General features: G+C 39.2%; 1 protein-coding gene across 1 annotated transcript in view; it reads right to left on the bottom strand.

The window, feature by feature from the left end:
- LOC147316962 (NMDA receptor synaptonuclear signaling and neuronal migration factor-like) overlaps nt 1-25926 on the bottom strand; it is a 74450-nt gene that overhangs the window by 20794 nt on the left and 27730 nt on the right. Inside the window, exons 3-12 of the mRNA XM_086313496.1 lie at nt 24892-25656; nt 24657-24729; nt 15420-15472; nt 14104-14193; nt 13423-13550; nt 13244-13327; nt 7539-7572; nt 7168-7238; nt 6367-6446; nt 4657-4759 (exon numbers count right to left, since the gene is read on the bottom strand). Coding sequence (XP_086169622.1) covers nt 4657-4759; nt 6367-6446; nt 7168-7238; nt 7539-7572; nt 13244-13327; nt 13423-13550; nt 14104-14193; nt 15420-15472; nt 24657-24729; nt 24892-25656 — 1481 coding nt within the window. The remainder of the gene's footprint in view (nt 1-4656; nt 4760-6366; nt 6447-7167; nt 7239-7538; nt 7573-13243; nt 13328-13422; nt 13551-14103; nt 14194-15419; nt 15473-24656; nt 24730-24891; nt 25657-25926) is intronic.

Raw genomic sequence — 25926 nt, 5'->3', positions numbered from 1 at the left:
TGTGGTTTGAAATTGTTTTCAGCCTCTTCCAAACTACACTGATGTTGCTCTACTGCAGTTGGTTGTCCACCTTCTCAGCTCCTTCAGCACAAGTCCCAGCTCCTCCTTATTTCCTGACCTAAAGTCTCTCTTCTTCTGCTTAAGGAAAGCGTTGATTTCAGGGTTAATTCAGGGCTTGTTATTGGAAAAACACTGTAACTTCAAGAGGGGCACAGTGTTATGCCCCTGTGTGATTTAGTCTGTTATGCTGTCAATATCCTCTCTGTGATGAGCACAGAGCTCTTCCCACACAGTAGAACTGAAGCAGTACCTCAGAGCTTCAGTCTCCTCAGACTCTTCACTGTGCGCAACACAGCTGATTCTCTGTGTACAAGGCGTTTATACACAGGCTGGAGATGAATCAGGTTGTGATTGCCCCAGAGGAGGGAGAGGTGATGAGCTGATGTTGGCATACAATAAGTCTAGTGTTTTATTGTCTCTGGTTTGGCAGGTTACATATTGGGTGAAGGTGGGCAGAGTGGAGGACAGGGAGAGATGATTAAAATCCCCAGAGATCAGAAAAAGGGCCTGAAGATACTGTGTTTGAAATCCGCTGGTAACAGTTTGGATAACAGGAGAGGACACACACCGTTATAACGGTAACATGTGTAAACTCCCACGGTAGATAATATGCCCTCATGCTAACAGCTAGAAGCTCATTGTCCTTACTTCAGAGGACTTACTTCCTACCTGCTTCCCTTTTACAGTTAAGCACCCAGAATTACACCATCGATCAATTAAAACACAGCCAGACCCCCTCTTCTCTTCCATACCTTACTCCAACCTTTTTTGCGCCACAGACCGGTTTATGCCCGACAATATTTTCACGGACCGGCCTTTAAGGTGTCGCGGATAAATACAACAAAATAAAACTAGTACCGGTACCGGAAAAAAGAAGATTTATTCATAACACACATGAAAAGACCCAGGAAAACTGAGTTAACGATAAAAACGATGACAAAATAACGCTGAAAACCGATAAAAACCCTGAAAACCATACATTTCACACCTGAGCCTCAACTTTCGCGGTCCGGTACCAAAGGACTCACGGACCAACATAGTTGAACAAATTAAAAATTTTAAAAACATACGGTTTGTGACAAAACAGCAGTTACGTAGTATTTCATGGTTCTAAAACTCCTGTTTTTATTGAGTTGGATTAATCCTAACTCTAACCCTATTTTGGAAAACATATAAAACAGACTTCTTTTTTATTTTTTTTTAAATGTAGCTAATGTTTGTTGTGTTTCAGTTGAGTCTATACCTCACTGGGTCAGGCTTGTTTTGGCAACCAGTCATCACCATAAACCCATTTCATATTGATGCTTGGTAAGGTCAGTTTGAACTGAAAAAAAAAATCCCTTTAATACTATGTGGGTCAGGCTTATGTTGTGAAAAAAAAGCAATTTCATGTACTATTGCTTATGTAGTGGCACCCTGGTTTAGTGGTTAACTCATTTCCCAGTCTCAAATCCCCAATGTGAGACTGGGAGGAGACACAAACCTATCCTATATACTTAGTACTACTCCCAGGCCTGGATTAATGGGATAATTGTGTCATGGAGGCCAAACTCTGTCAAACATGCAGATCAATCCATACTGTGATCGCCCATTAGTAAAAATAATATCTTCTTTAGCACACTATTGTTTGCTGTCCTATCACTTGCAATGTATGTACTCGCCATAGCTGATTGGCTTTCTTTCTATAATTCTAAGTTAAAGTATGGTGTTGTAAAGTGATGACATAATTTGTCTGACATTGTGTATGGTTTGTAAGCTGTTAAGTAACATGAAAACAGAATTTCAGGTAAAATCTAACTCTTTAAAATCTTCCTAAAGGAGGAGAATTAATACGATCTCTACGGATTGGCTTTGGAAACCCTTAAATAAGATGGCTGATAACAGAATAGTAGAGCTATAAGGGGTGGGGTGGAGCATCTTCTCAGCTCAGCTCCGTCAGTCAGTCTATTAATAGTGGCTCTCCAGCTGAGCCTGTAGGAGCACACACAGGCAGCAGCAGGGGGAAAATTGTTAAATGCAGCGAATAAGCCCTTCCTTGCCACCGCACGCCAAGCCCACCCTCTTTGTCTTTGAACTGAATCACCGTGAATGAGAAGCCAAATGTCAGAGGGAGTGTTATAGTACGCTGCTGGATGTTCTAGAAGGTACACATCCAACACACAATTAAACAATGATTCCAATAAATATGTCAGAAGCTGCATTTTGAAGCATTATGCATTACTTTCCAATTAGCGCTAACATGTTGTTGTGATTTCCATAAAATAAATCAAGAGTGGATGGAGATTAATGGCTCGCAGGCTCACAGAACTCCACTCAGGATGGTTTCACTTTATGCTTCAAGACTCTGAGGCTCAAAATGTCGACACTGTTGAAACTTAGAAAACACATCAGATCTCAAAGGGGAAAACATCATGCTGGATAGAAACACCGATATGGACTGGGAAATGTGTTAAATGGGTTGAAAGGATGCCACATCGCTTGATAGAAAATAAAATGGTCAACCTACAGAGAGCTGAACTCAAAGACGCCCCAAAAATCAAAGTGAGAAATTGCTTACATTTCACTGCAGCAACTCAAAATGGTAGTTTGTAGGACCCGCATTTTGTGTCCTGAGGGATCTCCATCCAGATGTGGACAAGAGCATCACTGAGCTCATGGACAATCTAAAGTGCAACCTGGCAGCATCGGATGGACAGAAACAAAATGTTCCATAGGTGTTCTGTTGGATTTATATCAGGTGAGCATGGGGGTCAGTGGAATTAATTCCTTCATCCTCCAGAAATTGCTTGCATACTATTGCCACATGAGGCTGGGCAGTCACGTACCAGGAGGAACCCAGGACCCACTGTACTACAGCAGGGTCTGACAATGGGTCCTACCTGCCATTAGGTATGATCCGATACCTAATAGCAGTTGGTGCTGTTGCCTGCAGAGATCTGTGCATCCCTCTGTGGATATGCCTCTACAGGCCGTCACTGACCTACTACCATATTGGTCATGCTGAATGATGTCATTACTGGCATAACGTTTTCCCGGCTCCTCCTCACTTTCACACGGGCTCCAAGGTGCCAGGCAGTGAGCACAGGACTCACTAAAGGATGTTGGATCCTTAGACCACCCTCATGAAGTGTCAGAGGCATTCACACCAGTGGCATGCTGGAGGTCACTTTGTAGCTCTTGCAGTGCTCAACATTATCCACCTTGCACAAAGATACTTCTCGGTGTTGTTTCTCATTGTTAGAGAATAATACAAGAATAATACAAGTAGGAATTTAAATTTTAAAAAGCTGTATGGTTTTCAACTTCTTGGCTGTGTGACACAGTTAAATGGAAACAGATTTACAAAAGAAATGTTGAAGTACCATAATCAAGTGGCTCATTTGTCACTCATGATTTTACTGAAGAGTTGAAAAATAGCTGCATGCTATACAAAATATCTCAGGGGAGAGATAGAGAAGCTGTAACCTCCTTCAAATGTCATATGCAATAACATCAGTGTCACAGAGTCACTGCTATAAAGCTGCCATTTAGTTTTTAATTAAGTTATGATTAAGCTTAAGTAAAAAGTAAAAAGTCCATTTTGTTTTTGCAATATGTACAAAATATCATCATTCATCAATATGTGTATTGTCTTAATGCACTTGAAATTATTTATAAATTTCACCATAATATGCCACCATAATAAGTTTTATAATTTCTGCAGTTACTTGGTTCCACTCCCATCACAGTTTCACACAGTTTTTGAACACTAGATTTAAGATCATTTAAGGTAAGTGTTCATTTCAGCTCATATTTGTGCAGTGAGGAAACAATTGCCTTTATGAGTTTTTACTACCATGGGGCAAAAGAATACTGCAGTAAGCAAATGCCACAGTAATCGGCATGTGGAGATGGGTTTGCTGAATATTTTAGTGTGTGAGAGCACGTTTCATGTGCATATGCTCCATGCGATTGTATCTGCATATGGTAAGTGTCTGCCTGTCTCTGTGGGGGATAGGAGGGTTGGGGCAGGTCAATGTTTAGGTACTGATGTGAAAAAAGTGTATCAGTGTAGTGCGTGCAGTGTAATTAAGTAGGTGTCAAAAGATTTTATTTTCCTGTCATTCCAAAGTGCTGTGTATGCTTTCTTTACCCCACCAAGCACGCACTCTCTCTCTCTCTCTCTCTCTCTCTCTCACACACACACACACACACACACACACACACACACACACACACACACACACACACACACACACATTTATGCTGTGTAGTAGAATGAGATCTGGATGAGCAAGCTGGGGGGTGATGGTAAAGTTGGAATTTATTCCTTTGCATCTAAAATTCCTATTTGCTGTTCATGTGCAAAAACTTTCCTGCAGTGACCTCATTAGACATTGTGAGAAGCTGTGAAATCAAGAAGTAAGAAAACAAAAAACATAATTTCTCTGCATGTGCCTATAGACAGTATCTGGCTGGGAGTGCGTGTGCGTGCATATCTGTGGTATCAACTAAGCATGCTGCATATGCATGCAGACAGTTTTGGTCCACTTTTGCACTGAGTAGCGGACTATGGGGCTCTTACTTGTTCTCGAGGATACAAGCAAAGACAGCTACCTTTTCTCCATTAGCACTTCCCAGCACATAGCAGCCCATAATGTGGATGAGGTTGGGCTCTGGGTTCAGCTTGCTCATCAGCCTGCTGAGTCGCCGCCAGAACCTGGTCACACAGGAGAGGTGAGGACAATCAGCATAGGTAAGGGTTAAGGTTACGATAAAATACTATTTATTGCCAGTGTTTAAACAGATTAGCTTGCAGATTAAGAAGTAACTCTTTTTTTTGCTTTCAATAGCCTGTGTGATTTTTTTCTATTATAATGCAGATTTGATGCTTATGGTCTGTCAATAGTGAGCAACACTGACTAGACCTGTGTTACAAATAAAAACTTGTAATCAGTAAGCTGACCAGCTCTCAGCATAACACAGACTCAAACTAGACTTCCCTTATAAAGACCAAATATTATGGTGCTTTAGGTACCGTATTTTGGTAGTACAATGTTAATGACAATGTCACCAAATTGGGATTCCACCCACTTGGGTGGTTTTAAGGTTAAGCTAAAAGCTTAAAACTACAAGTGCACTCAAGAATGCATGTATTACACCCTATCAGACCCCATACCTTTAAAGACAGTCACCTCCACAGTAGTCAACCGTGGTGCACATTAAGACTACTTAAACTTTCTTTTGCATAATACTATCTAAAACAGATTACTGCAAAGCTGAAGGACCCTGCTAAAACGAAGAAGCAAGAAGTTGAGGTGTCTGCCTATGGTTAAGGTTTTCAAAGTGGGTTTACATGAAAAACAGTCATCATATATTTAAATAACAGTCTTAAATATTTAAAAGTTAGATAACAGATAGCTAAAATACTCAATCTAAGGACAAAACGTTTGTTCCTGTTTCAGTCGTATTTGCCTGCCGTGTTATCTTGTAACTGCAAAAAAAACAAAACAAAACAAAAAAACCCTTCAAAGTCCAATAGAGATCAGGAGCAGAATCTCAGCTCACACATGAAAATATACTGGTGTGTGTGTGAGCAAATTAAAAAGAAAAGTGGGAATGAAAAGTTAATTTGTTTCATTAAACCACTATTAATGCAAACTGCATGTGGCCTGGAATAACTCTAATGCACTTTATATATTTTATTTTTATTGATGTCTGTTCCAATATTTTCTGGTCCCAGGCCTCTTGATGGTTCAATACTCCAAGTAATGATTAAGTTTGTAACAGCAGATGCAAATCAGAGTATTTTCTTTCAAGTTCAAATTTCAAATGCCATTTGAAATGAATATTTTCAGACCACAGCAAGGACCGCAGTCTTGACTATGAGCATCCCTCTTTGCGAATCAGACTGTACTCATCTGAGCTGACACAGATCTTCTGTTGTTTTGTGTTCATTTGAATTTGGCAGTTGCGAATTTAACCACATTATCCTTTGAAGAATTTTCCTCTTGGTTTTGCTGTGGACATTTCCACAGCTGTATTAATTATATTCACAATGAGAGGAGCAGAACCCATTTAAATTAAACCATGTACAAAATGTAAAAAAAATTCTTTATGTTATGTTATGATGAACAATAAACGCTTGACTTATGACCTATAAGTTATAACCTATAACTTTACTCTTTTGCTACGAATGTAAAATTAATATTAATGCACTGGAGTGAATTCTGTCTCTTTTTTCCATTTCTTTTCATAAACTCACTGTTTGTTTCTTCACCCGTACTTTACAAAAAAACATATATCCTTCCCTCAGGCGAGACTTACTGGATCATATCTTCTTCTTTCTCCACCTTGGCAAAGGTTGCCACTTTATTCTTCAGCAGGTATAAATGTCCCGGACCTCCCTGCAGAAAGGTGTCTGTGTTATGATAGACAACGTTGTACCGTACGCTGTAGACTTGAAAACTGATGGGGTTATTCCATCGCATACACAAAACTGTGAAAATGTCTTGAGCAGCTCCTCATTTCTTCATACTTATCTTCAAAGCAAACAGGCTTTTTAAATTGTTCTAGAAGACAGGCTCTCCAGGTTTTCTGAAGATTATTCAAAGTTAGCAGCCTTTTTGCAAAAACAAATCTTTTTTTTTTTTTTTAGATAAATCTTTGAAAAATGTCAAAGATACCACAGGTCAACTGACATAAAATAGTACTGTTGCAACAACAATACAAAGACATAAAAACATTGAATATCTCACCATAGTGTTCAATGTCCTTAAAAAAAACAAAGAAAAAAATTGACAAGTGGCAGACTGTGGTGCTATCCCTCAGCTTCCGAGTATTACCTGTATTTGAAAATTTTGTTGGAATTCTGATCCCAAAAAAAAAATCTGAAAAGGCTAAATTATGTGCATTAAAATCCTGTCTGGACAGTACTATATAACCACTATTAATTGATGTGATGAAGAGAATACACACACTAATAATTTCATTCAGGGATATCACTTATCAGTCAGTTTGTAATTAGTGGTTAGAGGACTATTGTGACTTAATAGAATGCTATTTTAAAGGGACATGTGACACAATGATGTCAAAATATTTTCATACTCTGTCTTCGTTTTCACTCACCTGGCAGAAAATGAGCATGTTCCAGATTTTACAGCCTTTCCTGTAGGCAGTCAGCTTCTTCTCGATCTCCTCTGGGTGAGAGAGAAAGAGAGGTGTCACTTTTCCCACTCAGCCATAATGGTGACACACACAAATTGCAAATTGGCTGTCCCTTGAGACACACACACACACACACACACACACACACACACACACACACACACACACACACACACACACACACACACACACACAGGGGAGTAGAAAAACAATGAGTCATCTGTGCACTCCAGCAAGATGAAACTTATTCCACCCTCATCCTGTCCACATTTACGCAGAGTAATTTTCACTTGAGGTCTAAAATTAAAAAAGAAAACAAGTATTGCACTCACCCAGAATGTCATCAAATGTGGCATGTTCATGGTCCTTTAAATAAAATGGAGAAAAACAAAATTATTCATTCAAAAACTGAATCTAAAAGGACAACAAGCTTTTTTCTGAGTGCTGACTCTAACAGATTACAACATGATACACTTTAACACCTAATAGAGTCTCTATTCTGTACAGCAGCGCAAAAGTTCCTCAGGTAAGGACCCCACCAAACAGTAAACCTGGAGAATAATAAGTTGTTAATGATAAAAATACCAATCAAATTTACAGTACACAATAATATAAGTTAATGATGATATTTTAGGCTAACTTCTTCTATCTTTTCAAACCACTGAGTGAGATTTGTTTCTGATTAGTTAGCTGTTGCTGTATCTTTGCTAATATCTATCCACCCGGGTCACAGGGGCAAGAGCCCAAGATGAGAAGACCAGGCCTTCCTCTCCCTGGCCACTTCCTTCAGCTTGTCCGAGGGAACACCAAGGCGTTCCCAGGCCAGCTGAGAGATATAATCTCTCCAGTGTGTCCTGGGTCTGCCCCGGGGCCTCCTCCTGGTGGGACATGCCCAGAACACCTCACCCAAGAGGCACCCACCCAAGATCCCCGAACCATCTCAACTGGCTCCTTTTGATGAGGAGGAGTAACGGCTCTACTCTGAGCCCCTACTGGTTGGCCAAACCCCTCACCCTATATCTAAGGGAGAGGCTAGCCACCCTTCGGAGAAAGCGCATTTCCATCACTTGTATCCGTGATCTCATTCTTTCGGTCACCACCCAAATGTTGTGACCATAGATGAGGGTAAGGACGTAGATCGACTAGTAAACCAAGAGCTTCACTTTTATCCTTGCTCTCTCTTCATTACAATGGACCGGCACAAGATACTTAAACTCATCCACTTGGGACAGTAACTCGTACCTGACCCAGAGTGGACTCTCACCCTTTTCCGGCTAATGGCCATGGCCTCAGAATTCTCATTCTTGTCGCTTTACATTCAAGATTCTCCAGTCTGAGCTGGAGGCCACCACCTGATGAAGCCAACCAAACCTCATCATCTTTAAAGAGCAGCGTTGACATTTTGAGACCACCTTCCAAGGGACTCCTTCTTCAGAATGAAGGCTTCAAGGTTCAAGGTTCTTTATTTGTCACATGCACATGCATGCTCCCTTCACCTGCAATGTCAGGCAAGTCAGAGTCGAGTCTCAAGTCACTGGTGTAAAAGTCCGAGTAAAGTCACAAGTCTGAAATTTTGAATTTCAAGTCCTTTCGAGTCTTTAAAAAAAAAAAAAAAACGAAAAAAAGAATGTTACAGTCAGGGCCGGCCCGTGGCATAGGCCGTATAGGCAAATGCTAAGGGCGCCGTCCATCATTGAAAAAAAAAAAAAAAGCTGGTACTATTATTTCTAAATACAAAAAATAATCCCACGTTAATTAAAATGCAAAGTAAAGCTTATTTAATAGAAATATTATTTGTTACAACATTACGCCCCCCCCTCCCCGCACGGTGCGCCCCCTCCCTTCCCGTATCATGGTTCCTTTTGGACGTCACCACATCAAAAAATCAACACAAGGTGTCAAAACGGCCAAAACTGTCAGGTGCCCAGGGAAGAAAAAAGAGAAAAGAAGAGGAGGAGAAATTTCGTTTTTTGGGTGTAATAGTAGATGAAAATTTGACATGGAAATCTCATATTGAGTATATTAGAAAGAAGATGGTCAAAAGCATTTATATTTTGGGAAATTTAAGAGATTTATTAGATCATAAAACAATGCGCATTTTATATTTTTCATTGTTTTTCTCATATTTTAGTTACTGTGTTGAAGTTTGGGGGAATACATATGAGAATACTATAAAACCTCTAAACTTATTACAGAAGAAAGTGATACGAATGATTCATAACATTAAATATAGAGAACATACAAATAAATTATTTATAAAATCAAAATGATTAAAATTAGGAGATTTAGTGAAATTACGGACACTATTAATTATGTTTAAGGCTAAAAATAATATTTTGCCCTTTAAGTTACAAAGAGTATTTTTAATGTGTTCAGGGGGAGAAGATAGCAGAAGGAAATTTTATTTTAAGCATCAGTTAGCTAGGACTACACAAAGATTAATGAGTACAACGGTTAGGGGTATACGACTGTGGAACTCTCTTCATTATAATTTAAAGAATTGTATAAGTTTACATTGTTTTAAAAAGTGTTACATGCTTAAAACGATAACTCAATATGAAGAATGCGAATGAAATTGGAGTTCATTGAAAATGGATCCATTATAATTTTTTGTTTTATTTATTTAATTTTATTTTTCTCCTTGTTACTATGTGGAGTGGTATATTTGTTGTTTGGTTTGGGTTAGGACCGGAGAGAAATGTTAATATTAGTTTGTTCCCTGATTTTTGGTGCCCACTTGTAATATAAGTTGGAATGTAGATAGGGGGCGGGGTTTAATAAGAATATTTTCTTCTTCCTGCTCCTTTTCACACATGGTTGTAGTGCTTTATTGATAGAAAGTGTGGTTGGTTTGTTTGATCTGTTGTACCAAGTGTGAAAAAAATAAATAAATGAAATGAAATTTATTGTATTTCATATATTCATTTTTTATTTTTTGTATTCATTTATTTATTCATATATATTTTTTTATCTTGTTAATTATTCTGATTGTGAATTTGCTTTCTTTAAGTAAAAAAAAAAAGGTCAAAGACAAAGCTATTCGGTTTCTTGTGAGTACATACACTACACTGCCGATGTAGGGGGGCACCACCTAAAATCTTGCCTAGGGCGCCAGATTGGTTAGGGCCGGGCCTGGTTGCAGTTATGCTAAATGTAAATATTAGACCATGTAATTTTTAAATCTGTGTTTTTCTCAACACATGACAAAATAGTGAACGTAGAAAATATACACAAATTGTGAAATTGCACCTCTTTAAAATGCAGCTCAATTAAACCTAGCTCCAAGAATAATTTTCACCGACAGTTCTGAGATAAGCTGCATGTTATTCTTGGATGCGCTTGTAGGACCGGCTTTAAAATCGCATGACAAAAATATCATACACATTAAAAAAAAACTGCATCACCAACGTAGCCTGGAAAACATTTGCTAGTTAGATGAAGTCAGCTATCTCATCCTAGCATATTTATATGCATATTTATAATCATACGGTTCTTGGAGTGAGTGCATACACTCGTGAAGTTTAGTAACTTCCGGTCACTGCAACAAGCCCAGGTACAGTTTACCGACGGATGGGTGCAGGACCTTGAAATGCACCGTGTAGAACGAAAGACCATCGTACATATCATAAGTTTACCAGTCTCACAAATCGTCTTCATAAATACACATTCGTTAACCGTTTATTAATAGGACCTTTGAGCTCAATGGTAATTAATTAGCAGTGGAAATAATTTCTGGTAGCATCACAGAAATGTAGCAGTGACAATAATATTGTATGCTGTAATCGTACTGGGCAATTAGTGATACAAAACAACTGTTTTACCCTGTGAATAAAAGTATGTTTTTGTCAATGTACCATGGTAATAACAGAAGCGAAACGCAATATTATGTCAGGACAATTCACTATTTATGCACAATAAACAAAGGAGCATAGCGCGACAATTTCTGTTCAGCGCCAGACTTGCTTGTAACCTATATCACCAATTATGTTATGAAAATGACGTATTAACTACAACAGCAGACTGACCTTCGTGTAAATGCTTGAGCAGACTAACCTGTGAGCTGGAGTGTTCTGGGACGTTATTTTTGATCTTTGAATGGCTGCAATCCAGTCGCCTCTTTGTTACTTCGGAAACATGGCTCGAACAATTTCTCTTCAACGACGTAATCCGATAACAACCGATCTCTTTACCCGTCGGCTTCCCGTGGCTGTCATGCGACCGGCTATTGCAGTTAATAATACAACAGCTTCTTGCCATTTTTGTGTTTCTTTTTATCGCTGTATAACTGATTTCAATTGAAAGCCTGCGTGCGCTAGTACCTCTTGCCACGAGTTCCCAGAATCCTTTGCGGTTCTACCCGTGAATGACGTCACATTTTCAATCTCTATATAATATGCATGTTAAATTTTATATTTGGGGTAAAATATCAAGTCTTTTCAAGTAAACCGGTTCAAGTCCAATTCAAGTCCCAGGTCATTGGTGTAAAAGTCCAAGTCAAGTCACAAGTCTTAGAACATTTTTTCAAGTCAAGTCTAAAGTCATAAAATTAATGACTCGAGTCTGACTCGAGTCCAAGTCATGTGACTCGAGTCCACACCTCTGCCATGAACTCATCAGAAAAGGGTTTCCTGAAGTCAAAGAGTAAGGCAGCTGAGGAGCCAATTTCCTAAAGATTTTGATACAACTGGAAATATTTTTGTAAGGTTGACACTGCACTACAAGAGCAATGCATGTCTCACTGTCTTACTTGATTTCTTTTAGTTAACTGTCATGTAGTTTGAGGATAGGCTAAATGCTAACTCATATCAATATTTAACACAGTACCTATCTTAAAATTAAAACTCAACTAATCTCTCTCTAATAGAATTTAACAAACAAACAAATGAAATAAATCTAATGGTTTAGTCAGGAGAATTCATGGTCTTATTTTAGTGTGGTAGCATATGAATATTTGCTAATTAGCTCTAGTTGTTTGGGGCATATGGATAACGTAATAAATAAGTTAATAAACCAGAACAGTGGACAAAATAAAATGACTTGATACTGCTAAAAAAGGAAAAGCCAACATATTGAAATTTACCGAGATAGGAACATAAATTTTCATGGAAAATTCCACAGCAACCTGACCAGCAGTCACCGAGATGTTTCAGCAAAAAACAGAAAACCAAATGGACTCTTTAGTGTTGCTAGAAAGGTCGGGAAACCATGGTTCTATAATGAACTGTCATTTAGAACCAAAAAAAAGAAGACATTTGTATTTTGGCAGTACTTGAAAGAACGCTGCACTTTCCGTCGTATAATTCTCTTTACTGGAAAATGCCAGCTGGTACACAGCAAAGGAGTGCCTTTATATTTTCATCTGAGCAGACAAACAACATGGTGCCACTTAGCAGAACCTCAAAGCCAGGCTGTGATGAGTCTGTATTTTGCTGAGGAGACATGTCACTTCAAGTGGATGATTGACGGTGCTTTTCTACACTCGAACAAAAATGAACTCTGAGCACTTGACTGAACGAATCATTTACTGAGCTTCCATTTGATCTTTGCTTTTAACTTTCAAACTAGAAGCTACTGGAAGTTTTAAAAAAGTCATTAAAGTTTCTAAATTGACTAAAATGTCAGTTTTATCCACAAATGGATTTGTATGAAATTTAATACAGATTTTCAAGGTACCCACAGAATTCTAGTAATGTTGTCACCTGACTTCATCTAATGGTACTAACAGATGTCACTGTTGCATGCAGCGTATTCGAAAAAGATGAGATGGTTTTACTAAACAGACCACTCTCAGCACAGATTGCACAGAGAAGTTAAAACACTTATTTAAAGGCTCCAACCATTTGTATTTCAGCCAAATTTATGTTGGCTGGCTTGCTTTAAAAACCCAACAACATGCCAGGGACAAGATTAAAAAAAAGTCAATCTTAACACTTATCCATCAGCTCCTGTGGCATCTCATCAAGAAACAACACCAAATAAAAAATCTACCAGTCAATCAAAATCTATATGTAGTGGAAACTCACTAGCAGATACTCACATAAAGGATGGGGATGATGGAGGGGTCGTCCCTACGAATTATGTTGGGAACATATTCAGCCTTTGGGACCTTGGAAGATATCAGCTATGGAGAGAAGAAAAGCATGCAGATAGACTTTGATTGCACATATATTCAAACTTCATTAATCTATATGTTAATTTAATTGCCAGGAACTTCACCATGATTTTGGGAGGGATAAAGTCTTCTCCGTCGCAGGCCACTCTTTCCATTTCCCTCTCCTCCTCCCAGTCGGCATCCTCGTCCAGCCCTTCATCCAGCGTCCCTGAGGAGGTCTGAAGCTCGCCACCTGGTTCACACATGGGAACAAAGGGCGAGATGAAAGGATAATACACAAACAAGATTAGTAGAGCGGGGTGCTCCATTTGAAAACGCTGCACCTGTTATTTTCTTTTCCCAGCACAGAGGGGAGAAATGGAGGAGTTAAAAACAAACGGCACACGACACAAAAGGACACAATAACAGGCTCCTTATCTGCCCAGCCAGATACAGACAGATACAACACAAAACAACAGGCAGATGGACGACAGGCCGCAGGATGAGTAGAGCTGTGCGGATGGATGGTAACAGTTGAGTAGTGGTACGCAGAATAAAGCATACTTTAAAAATGGCAATATAAAATAAAAAGAGACAGCATGTTTGCGTGACAGGGCACCTGTCAATCAGTGTTTGTTCTTGTTTTAATGTGTGTGCAGCCTTATTATGCTTGAGTGCAGTTGTCTGTGTGCTTACCTGTAGGTGTTTATACATACATGTGTAAGAAGCCAAGTTTAAGAAAGGCCTAAGGTATATATTGTATACCGTGTGTTTGCTTGTGAATAACTAAGAGAGCATGGACTCACTGTCTCTGGATTCATGCAGTGACTCAGGCTTGACGGGGGTGGGGTCACTCCACGAGCGGCTGAAGCTCTTGGCTCGACGATCGACGAAGGCTGATGAAGTTGGGGGGAGGCAGAGAATGACTCACACGCACACATATATACAGTCTCCAAAGGATAATCAAACCCAGTAATCAAGAGCTCTGTCTTATTGACCTAGCTTGTGAATCAGTCAATTCCATTGTCCCGGTTGGATATCAGGTCATGTTGCTTCATATTAACAGAACAGTAAGAGTTTACATTGTATTAGCAAATGGTTGATCATTTTTCAGTTTTTCTGTTGTCTTAATGATTCCAAGATAAAAAAGTCATTAAAATTAAAAAAGTTGTTTAAACGAAATTGCAGTAATGCACTTTTAATTTATAGATATCGTTATATACAATTTAATACATATTGATTTCTTTTATCAGTATTTTTAAGTAGTTCAGACTCTCTGCACACCTGATAGGTGTGTAGAAGGTAGAAAAGGGTTAAAAAGAAATATAACCTCCACCACACACTTTCTTACTTAACACCATTTCACTGAATCGTGCTGTTTCAGTGCAACTGACCTTCATCAGATACAAAATGATTATTAACTGTTTTTTAGCATTTATTTCACAGATTTTCTATGAACATACCCAAAACACAAGTATCTTTAAATTATTAAAGCATTACAGCTGTATTTTGTTTTGTTTTGCTTTATGTTTGTATTTTGTAAATATTTAAACCATTTGTAATAAAAATGTATAAAATCTCATCATCAGAGTCTTGAGATTAGCCTGGTGGGAGTTCAAACCAAGGACGCTTTTTTCCCTTAATGTCAAATAACAATGTGAATATATTCAGAGGAAATACTTTACACATTAAAAAAGAAAAAAAAAACATATCAGATATTTCAAAAATAGCACATACTCAGAACTGCACAGCTAAACAAACACCACACGTAAACTAGCTGGGATTCTGTCTTGTTAAACAGAAATTGCCTTTCAGTTCAATATAGTGCACAATCAATATCATACAAATGGTACAAGTCTCACAACAATGAACAAATACAAAGACCGTCTAAACACCGCATAGTGATAAAATTACCATCAACTAGCAGTTTAAGGAATAATGTTTAGTATACTCTAACAAAATATATACACACGTCCACACTACTGATGCTACGTGCATAAAGCATGAAAAACATCAAATGAACATCCACTGTGATGTCATGGTACACACTCGAGAGCATGAATGCATGGTAGTGTTTTGACAATGCACACACATGCCAACAGAAACAAATGCAAAGACTCACTCTGGGCCTTCATCCTGCGACTGCCCACCATCCGAAGGTGCTTGCGAAAATTTCTATCAATTTAGAGAAAAAAAGAAGAAGACGAAGCATATTAAGAATATAAAAAAAATAAGAGAGAAAATGCTTCAAACTTAAAAACATACATAGAGAAGAACAGAGCAGAAGATGATGGGGCATCTTGATTAGGGTCAGGCTACTGATAAATTACCAGTGATCACATCTAAATATCCAGTGGGTGTTTTGTGCATATGGACTGAAATTCATCTAGGGTTAGGAAGTGGGGTGCTTAACATCAAAACATTTCATAGAATTGTCACCTGTTTTAGCCACTCAAATAGAAAATCATTTAAAAAAAATCCCCAACAACAAAAAAGTGGATGTTAATCGGGAATAGAGGACCAGGGTTTTAACAGTATATTTTATAACGTAAAAGGATTGGCTCTTTATATAGGGCCTTTCTACTCTACCCGAGCAGCCAAAGTGCTTTATATAACATGTCTCGTTCACACAAGCACTTTTCCCCTTATTTCAGTGTTTTCTATCCAACATTCACACTCCAATGGATGCATCAGAGATCTACTTGGGGTTCAGTATCTTGCATCCAGGGATCAAACCACCAACCTTCCAATTAGTAGAGACCTGCTCTACCCTCTGAGCTGCAGCCACTCCCCAACTTTCAAGCTACCATTGAAAATTACAAATGTCCAAAAGCTTCATCAGTTCACCATGGTTAATAATCACAATTACATTTGTGTACTACATACTTCACTGACAGTGAGCTGGTGTTTGAGGTGAACCATTCCAGTTCATGGCAGATGTCCGAACTCAAAAGCTCAAAACAGTAAACAAAGTCTGCAGTTTGTTGTTTATTTTTCACAGTTTAGAAAAATCATCACAGTTTTCTTTGGATACATGATAAAATGGTAAAGAAAAGTTATTTTATTAAAATGAAGCAGACTTTTGCAAGTCTGCTTCATTTTAGTACAATATAGATTGTATTGTTTTTGCACGTCTTATCCACTGCAGATATGCAGCTGAGCTTCTTGGGGCTTAGACTCATGTCTATTCTTCTTCGTGCTTATGTGGATTCCCTCTGGTTACTCTGACTTCCTCCTATAGTCCTAACACATGCATGCTAAGTATAGTATAAAGGTATATAAAAGTCTTTTTTATGAAAATAAATAAAAAATTGAGATAAATTCAATGAAAATCAGATGGGATCAAACTGTCCCACTGACATCCTGAAATATGTACAAAAGTTTTCCGGATTCCATGAAATTCTCCCTGCTGCTTTGTTCTCGTGAGAACTGAATGAACCCAGAATCTCTGTTTCTTCCTTCACTTGTTTAGAAACATTACAACATTCTCATAATCACTTGATGTTGACTCCATTTTTGACTCCAACAATGTGACATAGAGGGTTCAAACTGACACCATAAGTGCATCTACTAAAAATCTTGGAGGAGTTCAAATCACAGTCACCTCCACCTCAAGATCAAGCTTAGAGGTCAAGTTTTGTGAAAATCTTATGAATGGCATAACTCAAGAAGGAAGTCACTTAGGATTTTCATATTTATACCAGGTTGAGGGTGAGCATTGGTGGCCACCAGTATTTGTGTGTGTGTGTATATATATATATATATATATATATATATATATATATATATATGTATATATATATATATTTATTTATTTATTAATTTTTTTTGTAGTGCATTTTGTGAGAATAAATTTTTCAATCATGTCTTAATTATTGTGAATCTTTTTAATTTTCTGCAATGTGCTCAGTGTTTAAAGGCCTTTATGCTTACAAAACCACAAAGTTATCTTTTGAGAATATGGTTAAGTTTAGGCAACAGCCTAAACTTAACCATATTCTCAAAGGATAACTTTGTGGTTTTGTTTGTGGCATTGGTTTGCTTCTACTTCCTAGAGGTTAAGCCATAGATTCTATTTTGTTTTGTGTGTCTATTTTGTCTTCCTCGCTGTTGGGTAGCTAAGGTTGCCTATCTAGCTTTCTGAAAAAATCACATCAAAAATAGGATGAACGGGTAAATCAGTGTGTGGACTCTTCTGCTCTATGTAGTTGAGGCACATGGTACTGTGATAAGGTTCACGGAAACTGATGAGAATGGGTCGCAACCCTATAGCTAATTATTTATAATAAGCCCCACCTCTATTAAAGGTTGTCTGCCCCATATAGTATCTGTTTTTGGTGGCACTGCACAACACTGGGTGCACCCCGGACAGGTCATCAATCTGATGCAGGGGTAACATAGCAAAAAACTACCAACATAATTTTCTAGTTTCATCATGGCTAAATAGCAAAAAGAAACGTGCAAAAGCAAAATGCAAAGCTCACATCCCTACATGCACCATTTAAAGATATTTGAATCCAGAGCACAGTTGGAGGCAATCCAAAAACACCCCTGACATGTCAGTGTTGATTGCAGGAATGGTGAAGGCAGCGCCTAAAATAGAGAGATGACTCAGAGTAGAGGGGGACCCATCCGTCAGTCAGAGTTGTATTTTCATACTGTGTGACAACTAGCTTTTTAAATCTACCACCTGCACACCAAGATAATAAAGTCAAATTCCTGCCAGTATATGTATGTGTGAATTCATATTTCTGCAAATAAATCGCCCCTAACCTTCGCTTTCCTTCTGTGACCTTACAAAACACTTTGCAAAATTATCCTCATTAAACCATGAATAATTTAATTTTTGAAACTAACTGAGATGTACCTTTCTATTAAAAGCATTGCACTCTATGTGACACAGCTCGGTATGCACGCACGCACACACACACGCACGCACGCACGCACGCACGCACGCGCGCACACACACACACACACACACACACACACACACACACACACACACAAGCTCATACAGCATATGGAATGTCTCAGCCTTGGTGGATGTGAGGCCCGTTGCCAAATATTGATCAATTCATTGGCTTTGACTGCTAGCCACAGAGTGCAGAGCTGCAGCAGTATATTGACAGACCCGTTTTTACACTTCAGTGTTCAGTGAGGAACATTTATTAAACCTGCCACCCACAGCCTCCACGATTCACGACACACACACACACACACACACACACACATGTGCGCCGGAGAATGCTTTTACGAGCCATGTGATTGCCCCGTAGGTAGGGATTGGAAGGCACGGTGAGTTCCTCATGCAGAGAGTCAAAATACACAAAGTGAATGTTCACTAGCAAACAGTCAGAGCAGAATATGGTAACAGGAAAAACACTTGAGTGCTGGGTTTACTGTGCGCTGGTTAGACATAGTCTATGGTGAAACATCACCCTATCAAGATTCAGATGGTCTAGATTAGAGTAACAGGAACATTAATACAGAAAGCATGATTAGATGTTCATCATTACTAGGAGATATTTTAATTTTCTTTTTACGTGGCTGACCTCACATCAAGGTCATCTTCTCTTGCAACTCTGAACTTTTTTCAGAGTTTTTTTAGGTCACGCCATAGAAGTCTGATCATGTTCCTTGGTAAATGTGACTGTGCAATAGAGAGTAGTTGTCCTCCAGTTTGTTGAAAAACAAAAGAAAAATGTTCATTTCATCGTGAGGAAGTGAATGGACTTACAAGTTGTGCAATTAGGACAGCTGGTAAATGAAAATTGTGTGGTCATACCAAAAACTTCTCAATGAAGTTCTGCTATCACAGAATGCATGCACCATAGTTCAGGTCATGTCCAGTGAAGTCAATGTGCCATAATAACCATTGTATTAACGATAAATTTAATAACTCTGCATAGCAACAGTTACTCAAAAAACACTTTTTATCCATAACAAGAACAGCAAAGAAACTATACAACAGAAAATGCAAATGCTATTTATGCTCTCCTCATAACAATGATAAGAAAAAATAAACTGGGCCAATAAGACATGCTTGTTATTACAGGGATATACATGTTAATGTGATCCCCCCCTGCTTTGTATTTTGCCAGTTCTCTTATCTGGAGATCATACTTGGCAAATAACACTCTCAAGGAAAAGAGCACATACAGCACTATCTTTCTGTTGAACAAAACCCCCGTCTTAAAAGACGATTTGGCGAATACAAGATCATAAAATTATATTTTTTTCGCTTGCTTCAAGGCCATATTTCACAGGACTGATTAGTTAGCAACATCCCTCTCGCCGGTAGGCTAAGTGATTTTTAGCCAATTACAAGTTGAACTCGGTGGGTGGGGTTGTTAGCTAAGATGCAATGATTAAGAAATGGCGCAACTGATGTGTCTATGCAAGCTAATTTGTGATATGCACTGGTAATAGATATTTAGTTTTTAATGCACCTTCTCTGTGCATGTTGTGCCATCAGTTAACCCTTCGCGTGCCAGCATGAGTGCCCAGGGTTGCCGGCCCCTGGTCTACAACACTTGAAATATAAATAGAAACGAGGTTGAAAAGACTACGAAAAAAATTATTTTAAAATCGGATAAAAGGCATTTCTGTTCAAGAAGTTGTTTTCTTTGTTGGGTAATAGGGTAACTATAACAGCACCACACAGGACAGGACAGGGCACGGTACCTCTCCATCATGGTGGCTGCCTCCTGCTCTCTTTTCCGTCTCTTTCTCTCAGCAATGCCTCGGAAAGCCCTGCCGGGACGTCAAAGCATTAAGTTGTTTTGTTTGGAAATATAGGTTTTCGTTTTAGCTTCGCCTGACAGCAACCAAGGATTTTTTTGTCTGAACCCAATCTGACCCAAGGGCTAAAAAGCTCTACTATTACTTGCTATATCTGGTGAGCTTAGAAATTAATGCAGCTTTTAAGTTGATGTTTGTTATAAACAAAACTAACTAAAATGCCACACAGTAACAAAAGGAAACTAAAAAGCCCATAGGGTCTAGTTGGGTTCGGGCATAAAGTTTAGTTAGGGTGGTATGGGAAGACACTAAAGGTGTCAAAGGTGAGAGGTTTGAAGTCCAGTAGGGTTAGTGAGAGTTTAGTTAGCTTTGGTGAGTAGTTAAAGTTAGCAGCACAGGGACATCTAATCCACCAAAGGCAGAGGACATTGAGGATAATTGCATGTACACTCACGCACACACACTCACAAACTACAACCACAATGTAGGAAAAGACACTGAGGGAACAAAAGACGACTTTATATTCATTTAAATATGAATGTTAAATTCTTTTTTGTGCAGCTTCAACAGCCATTATGGGATGTATTGGTTTTTTTCTTGGTTGGTGGGGTCGTATTATTTTGTGTAGGTCTCAAAAGGTCAGGCCTAATCAAGACTTTTAGAACTTGTTGCCCTGGCTGTCTTCTGACCAATTTATCTCATCTTTATGAAAAGCCTCTAGGAAAGACTAGCTATTTCCTGATAGCACAGAAACTCATTGTGTTCCCTTACTTGTAGGAGGTTGAAAGAGAACCCAGTTAAACTTCAGAAATGGATTATCAGACCAGTGCTGAGATGTGACATCCTCTGTTTCACATTTTGATGTACTGAGAAATATTTCTGCACCACAATTTTTGCAACACATTATTAACCATTCTGCCAAGTGTGTAACAGTATGCCTACACCGAGGTGCCTTTCCCAGTAGGGACAGTAATGGTTCTGACAGGGCGTCAGACATAATGAGAATCATCTGTGACAGCGTATGTCAAAAACAAAGTCCGGTCCTACGGTCTGGTTTTCACCAACGGACAGACAGACAGGCAGGCAGCTGATGAGCCCTGGGATGACAAAACATGAGGCTGAATTCACTGGAGTCTGATTATTATCCAAAAGCTCTCTGCATTGCTATTGCAGAATTTTTTCCCCTCGTGAATTCACTCACGTTTTGTTCCTTCTCACTGCAAAAACAAACAGGTTGGAAGAGATGTTTCCTTCAGCCTGTCCCTCCTTCCACCATCTGCTATCACAAGTATATTTAAAAGCTGACAGCCTACTTCCTCTATTGTGCGATAAAGCAATCCTTTAAATTTTCTGCCAAATTTATCAAGCAGCCAGCAGAGAGAGAAGAAGAAAAACAGATTTTTCACTGTCTTTGGCAGTAGGCACATGCGGTTTTATAGTTTCAAACAGTGGTTTACATAAGCTTAAGCCTGTGAAGTCTAAGCCATCAAAGGTGAAAACACTAAAAGCAAAAGTGACCTACATATTCTGAGTTAAGGTTTGGGTTATTTGCTGATGATGGTGACTTAGACCTTAGAGAGTTAAATATGAGAAGATAAGTTATAATACTAAAGATCTGAAGATATTAAAGTATTGAAACTTAAGCAGTACTGGGGGCGGCTTTATGTCTGCTGACAGCTAGATTGGTAGTTGCAAATGAGAGTTAGCAAACATTTGAAAAAGTGTATGATCTAGAATTTCATCATGTCTCACATGATGCATGGTCACCTTAAAAGTTTACCAAGAAACTTGGGAAAAATGTTGTTTCCAGAATTTGATCAACCAAGTCCAGTAATCTAAGTTTAATAGGAGTTCCCAGTTTACCTTAATAGATGGAATCATTAGCAACCAAAAAGCCTTAGAGACTCTTGTTTATCTTTCTTTACAGTAAAGCCATACAGTCTACTTTTGACACCAGCAAGAACGGATATCACATGTGTGATCAACCTTATTAAAAAAAAAGACTAAAATTATCACCTGGTCGTTGATTGGTCACATTGCAGTTTAGATTACTGCTTGTTCAAACACATAATGTATGAAAACGCTCATGTCCCTTTATTAAATTCCTTTAAATTCCTTTAAAGATAAGTGATTCACAGTCACATCCCCTGTATGTAAGTAATGGTGTTAGATACTGACTAGACAACTGTTTTTGCAGAACATAGTGATGTGACCATAGATTGCTGGGGCCAGGAAAATAATTTTCCCAAAGAGAAATGAGAAACTGGGACTGCTACGGATATATTCAGTCCAAATCTGCTCAATAGTAATTTTATTGGAAATGTTATCCCTTTATAAACCACTAATGGTAATAGTAGATGTTACAAGTAGATCCTAATTGTGACCCCTTGGGAAAATCAAATGCCCACACTTAGACTAGCTGGATGTTGCCACCAACCCTTCTTGTTTTTGAATTCCCATTTTTGAAGCCTCAAGCTGGGTCACCGAACTGTTCTCACCTTAACCTCTTTGAAACCACACATTATAATCTGGTTCTTACTCTGAAACCATCATCACAATATTTAAAAGCTGACAGCCTGCTAAAATACAGTTTACACTATCTTTTAGCAGGAGGCAGGTGTAGTTTCATAGAGTAAAAAAAAATAAAATCTTATAAAACAACCAAAGTGTTTTCGTGGAGATATGAATGTGACAGTATAGCTATGGAAGGGACAGGAAGCAAAATGTGCAAAGGACTGCACTGAGACATTACAAGAATGAAACAAAGGTTTCATTGGTGTTGTGAGGGACAAAAGAGGCAGGTGACGTGTGATTTAATCACATGATTTATAAAACACTGTAAAAACACGTCTGCTATTAGCTGTTCACTGCTTATAGCTAGTTAGCTATAGCTAACTTATCTCTGCAAGTTTTCTATAGTATTGTCTCCCCAAAAAAGCCTCCGCTGTGTTTTGTGAGCTATTTTTTTGTGAGCTTATGTTGTGTTTTTCCTTTTTCTTATGTGTTTTATTCAGCTTTTTTCTATTTGCCATTGTTTTCTTAAGTTGCTATGCATTTGACCTTTTAGGGTTGCTGTACGACTCAGACCTCAGAGGGTTAAACAGCATTACTAAGATTTATCTATAGACTTATGCACAAGAAAACAGCTTTGAGTTCATGGTTTTAGTTTTCAGACGTAACTTTGGTAGTCAAGTCACCACTGCTACACTGTCTTTATCAGAAATATATCAAAGGAGTTCATTTCAACAAAGAATTGTTGCTATTTAAATAATGCTTGGCATGACCTACTTTTCATTCCTACCAAACCTTCCTTGCCTTTAATCTTACATCCACATATTGACATCCCATCCAGCAGACATCGAGGTTGGGGGAATAAGGACACAGTAGACTGACTAGCACAAAGCCACATGAGGAACAGAGTTCAATGCGAGTTACCTAACTGGCATAGCAAGAAAAAAAGAAAAAGCAACAAGGAAGAACAGTGGGGGCGTTTGAAAGATTTACTCACGATATTCTACAGTCGTGGTTTGGAAGGCCGCCACACGGTGTGGAGAGGAAGAAGAGGAGACAAAAATGAAAGAGAAGTTAGCAATAGGGCCAGCCAAATACTCCACATACCCAAATTTTGGAGTGAGATTTATGTTCCAGTTCTCATTTTCAGGAGAGACAAAATGGAAGAATCCTACCTATAAATAAGTGAGCAGGGACTGGGATTCAAATATGACATGCACATTGAAAGAAGTGAGGAAGAGGAGATGATGACTGATGAAATATGTACATGTATGTACATCTAAAGTGTACCAAAATATCTCACCAGTTGGTTCTCAAGGACTGGCTATAACCAAACACTTAGTTTAATGTGTAGTCAATAATGTGTAGTCAATTAAACTGTGATATATCCATCATTCAGCCTGCCATTTAAATCAAAAGCGAGAGTCAGACCCATATATCAGTTTGACTCTAATACGGACACAGGCAGTCGGAAACAGATGGGGAAAGGAAGGTGAGACATATGGATAGCAAAGAGGGAGTGTGGGAGAGAAGAAGGGAAAAAAAGATCATGGTGGGTGCGCTTTGTCTGTTTGAGAGTCATAATTATAAGGTCAGGGTGATAATTAACCTGTCAGCAAGACTGGAACGGAGTTGTGTGTCTGCGTGTATGTGTGTCTTGGTTAAGGCACGTACACGATCTAGACCAACACATTTCCAGCTTTCTAAATGTGTTGATTTCAAAGACTCTTGGCTGCTCAATTTAGAGGAACAAGTACTATGCACAACACTGGAAACAGGTGCGTTCCATTCAGCTGGTATCATTGTTTACTGGGACACTTGTTGGACCATGTTGTTAAAATTACTAAACTGTGCTTCTACCAGTACAGATCTAAAACATCCAGTTTTTCTATGGGCAACTGCTTATTTCTAAAAAAAATGTCAAAGTGGCTTCCTATATTAATAAAACCAACGAGCATAAAGGTGTGAAAGCTCATTAAGACTTTGTATTAGAATGTTACATTTGTCTCTTGGAAGGAAAAGACTGGGGCCGTATCCTGCCAACATGGCAGCGAGATGCTGTGATGCACAGAGTGGGAGTGAAGGTGGATTTCCATGCCATACTCACGCCTGCATGGTGGTGGTGGCTGTCTGAAAGCTGAACATATTCTCTTTGGGGAACCAGCTGTTAGGATTGTCCTCTGCAAACACAAATAAGAAAAGGAAGGTGTGTGTCAGTGAGCATTACATTCAAACACAGGCCTTACAAATAGCAGTGGAGGTGAATAAAAACATGGTGAGAACGTGTTTAAATTTAGGCTCAGTTTGTTTATTCGTTTAAACCTTCACATTTAGTTTTATACCCCTGTCATCTGTAGATGCTCTGTCCTCGCTGTACATTCTCTCCAGTTTTTTGCGTTGCTTCCCTCCATCTCGGGGTGAGGTATCTAGGTCCAGGGAGCGCTGACTTTGGCATGGAGCCCGAATGCAGGCAACGCAGTCTGGGGTGTAGTCATCCCGCGACCCACCTCTCCTCATTCCCCAATCACGAATGTTGCCAGCGCTACCTGAGCTCTGCAGCGGCTGCGATGATGACGTTGGGCCTCCGTGATGCTGCTGGGCATGATGTTGGTTACTGCGGTGATGGCTGCTACGGTGATGGCTGCCACGGGCAGCTGAGGCGGTTGGTTGGCTGGTGCAGGATAGGCCATGACTGGCAGCAGAAGTGCTCTGTGAGAGAGGCTGCTCCCGGGAGCCCTTCAGCACCTCCAACTCCAGGCTCTCCTCACTGCCACGGCCCCCGAGGGTCATCCCGCCTTCCCTGGTGATTGTGTACACCCTGGCTGGCTTCACAGGAACAGGCCCCTGTGAACCCCTGGCAGCAGGTGGGTCCTCTATGGAAAGACTGCGTTCGGCAGAGAGTCGCCGTTTGGAGGGGCCAAGTGATGCTTGAGCCTGGAGAGTGTTGACTTGAGATTGAGACTGTGGGTTAGTGCTGGGATTAGACTGGCTGGACTGGGCGGGTTTAGCTATGGATAAACAACGGCTCTGTGGTGGCAGATTGTTGTTATGCAAGTGACTGACGTCTGGAGAGTCCTGGCCAGAGAAAGTTTCAGACAGTAGATGATCTGGGGATAAAGAGAAAGGGGATGAAGCAAAATTAACAAGAAAACATAGCAAGTGAGAGATAAATCATGCTGTCTGTTTTCTATATAGCTTTCATAAACGGACATCAGATAAATGCTTTCTATGTAAATAGAGTTAACAGGGAGCTTGCTTGTGTCTCTTTGGGATTTGTAGCTCTGGCAGCAGAGTGGTAAACATTTACTAGCTGCAAAGCTTTTGTGAGCACATGAGGAAAATAGAGAGGTGGCATAGTGATGGAAAAAAAACAAATA

This window comes from Aulonocara sp. 'chitande type north' Nkhata Bay, linkage group LG12, assembly GCF_057382095.1.
Source record: "Aulonocara sp. 'chitande type north' Nkhata Bay isolate Kocher_YH1m ecotype deep benthic linkage group LG12, A_spYH_male_GT1.1, whole genome shotgun sequence".
Taxonomy (NCBI): Eukaryota; Metazoa; Chordata; class Actinopteri; order Cichliformes; family Cichlidae; genus Aulonocara; species Aulonocara sp. 'chitande type north' Nkhata Bay.
The sequence above is the reverse complement of the archived record's forward strand: the minus strand, read 5'-3'. Positions and strand labels throughout refer to the sequence as shown.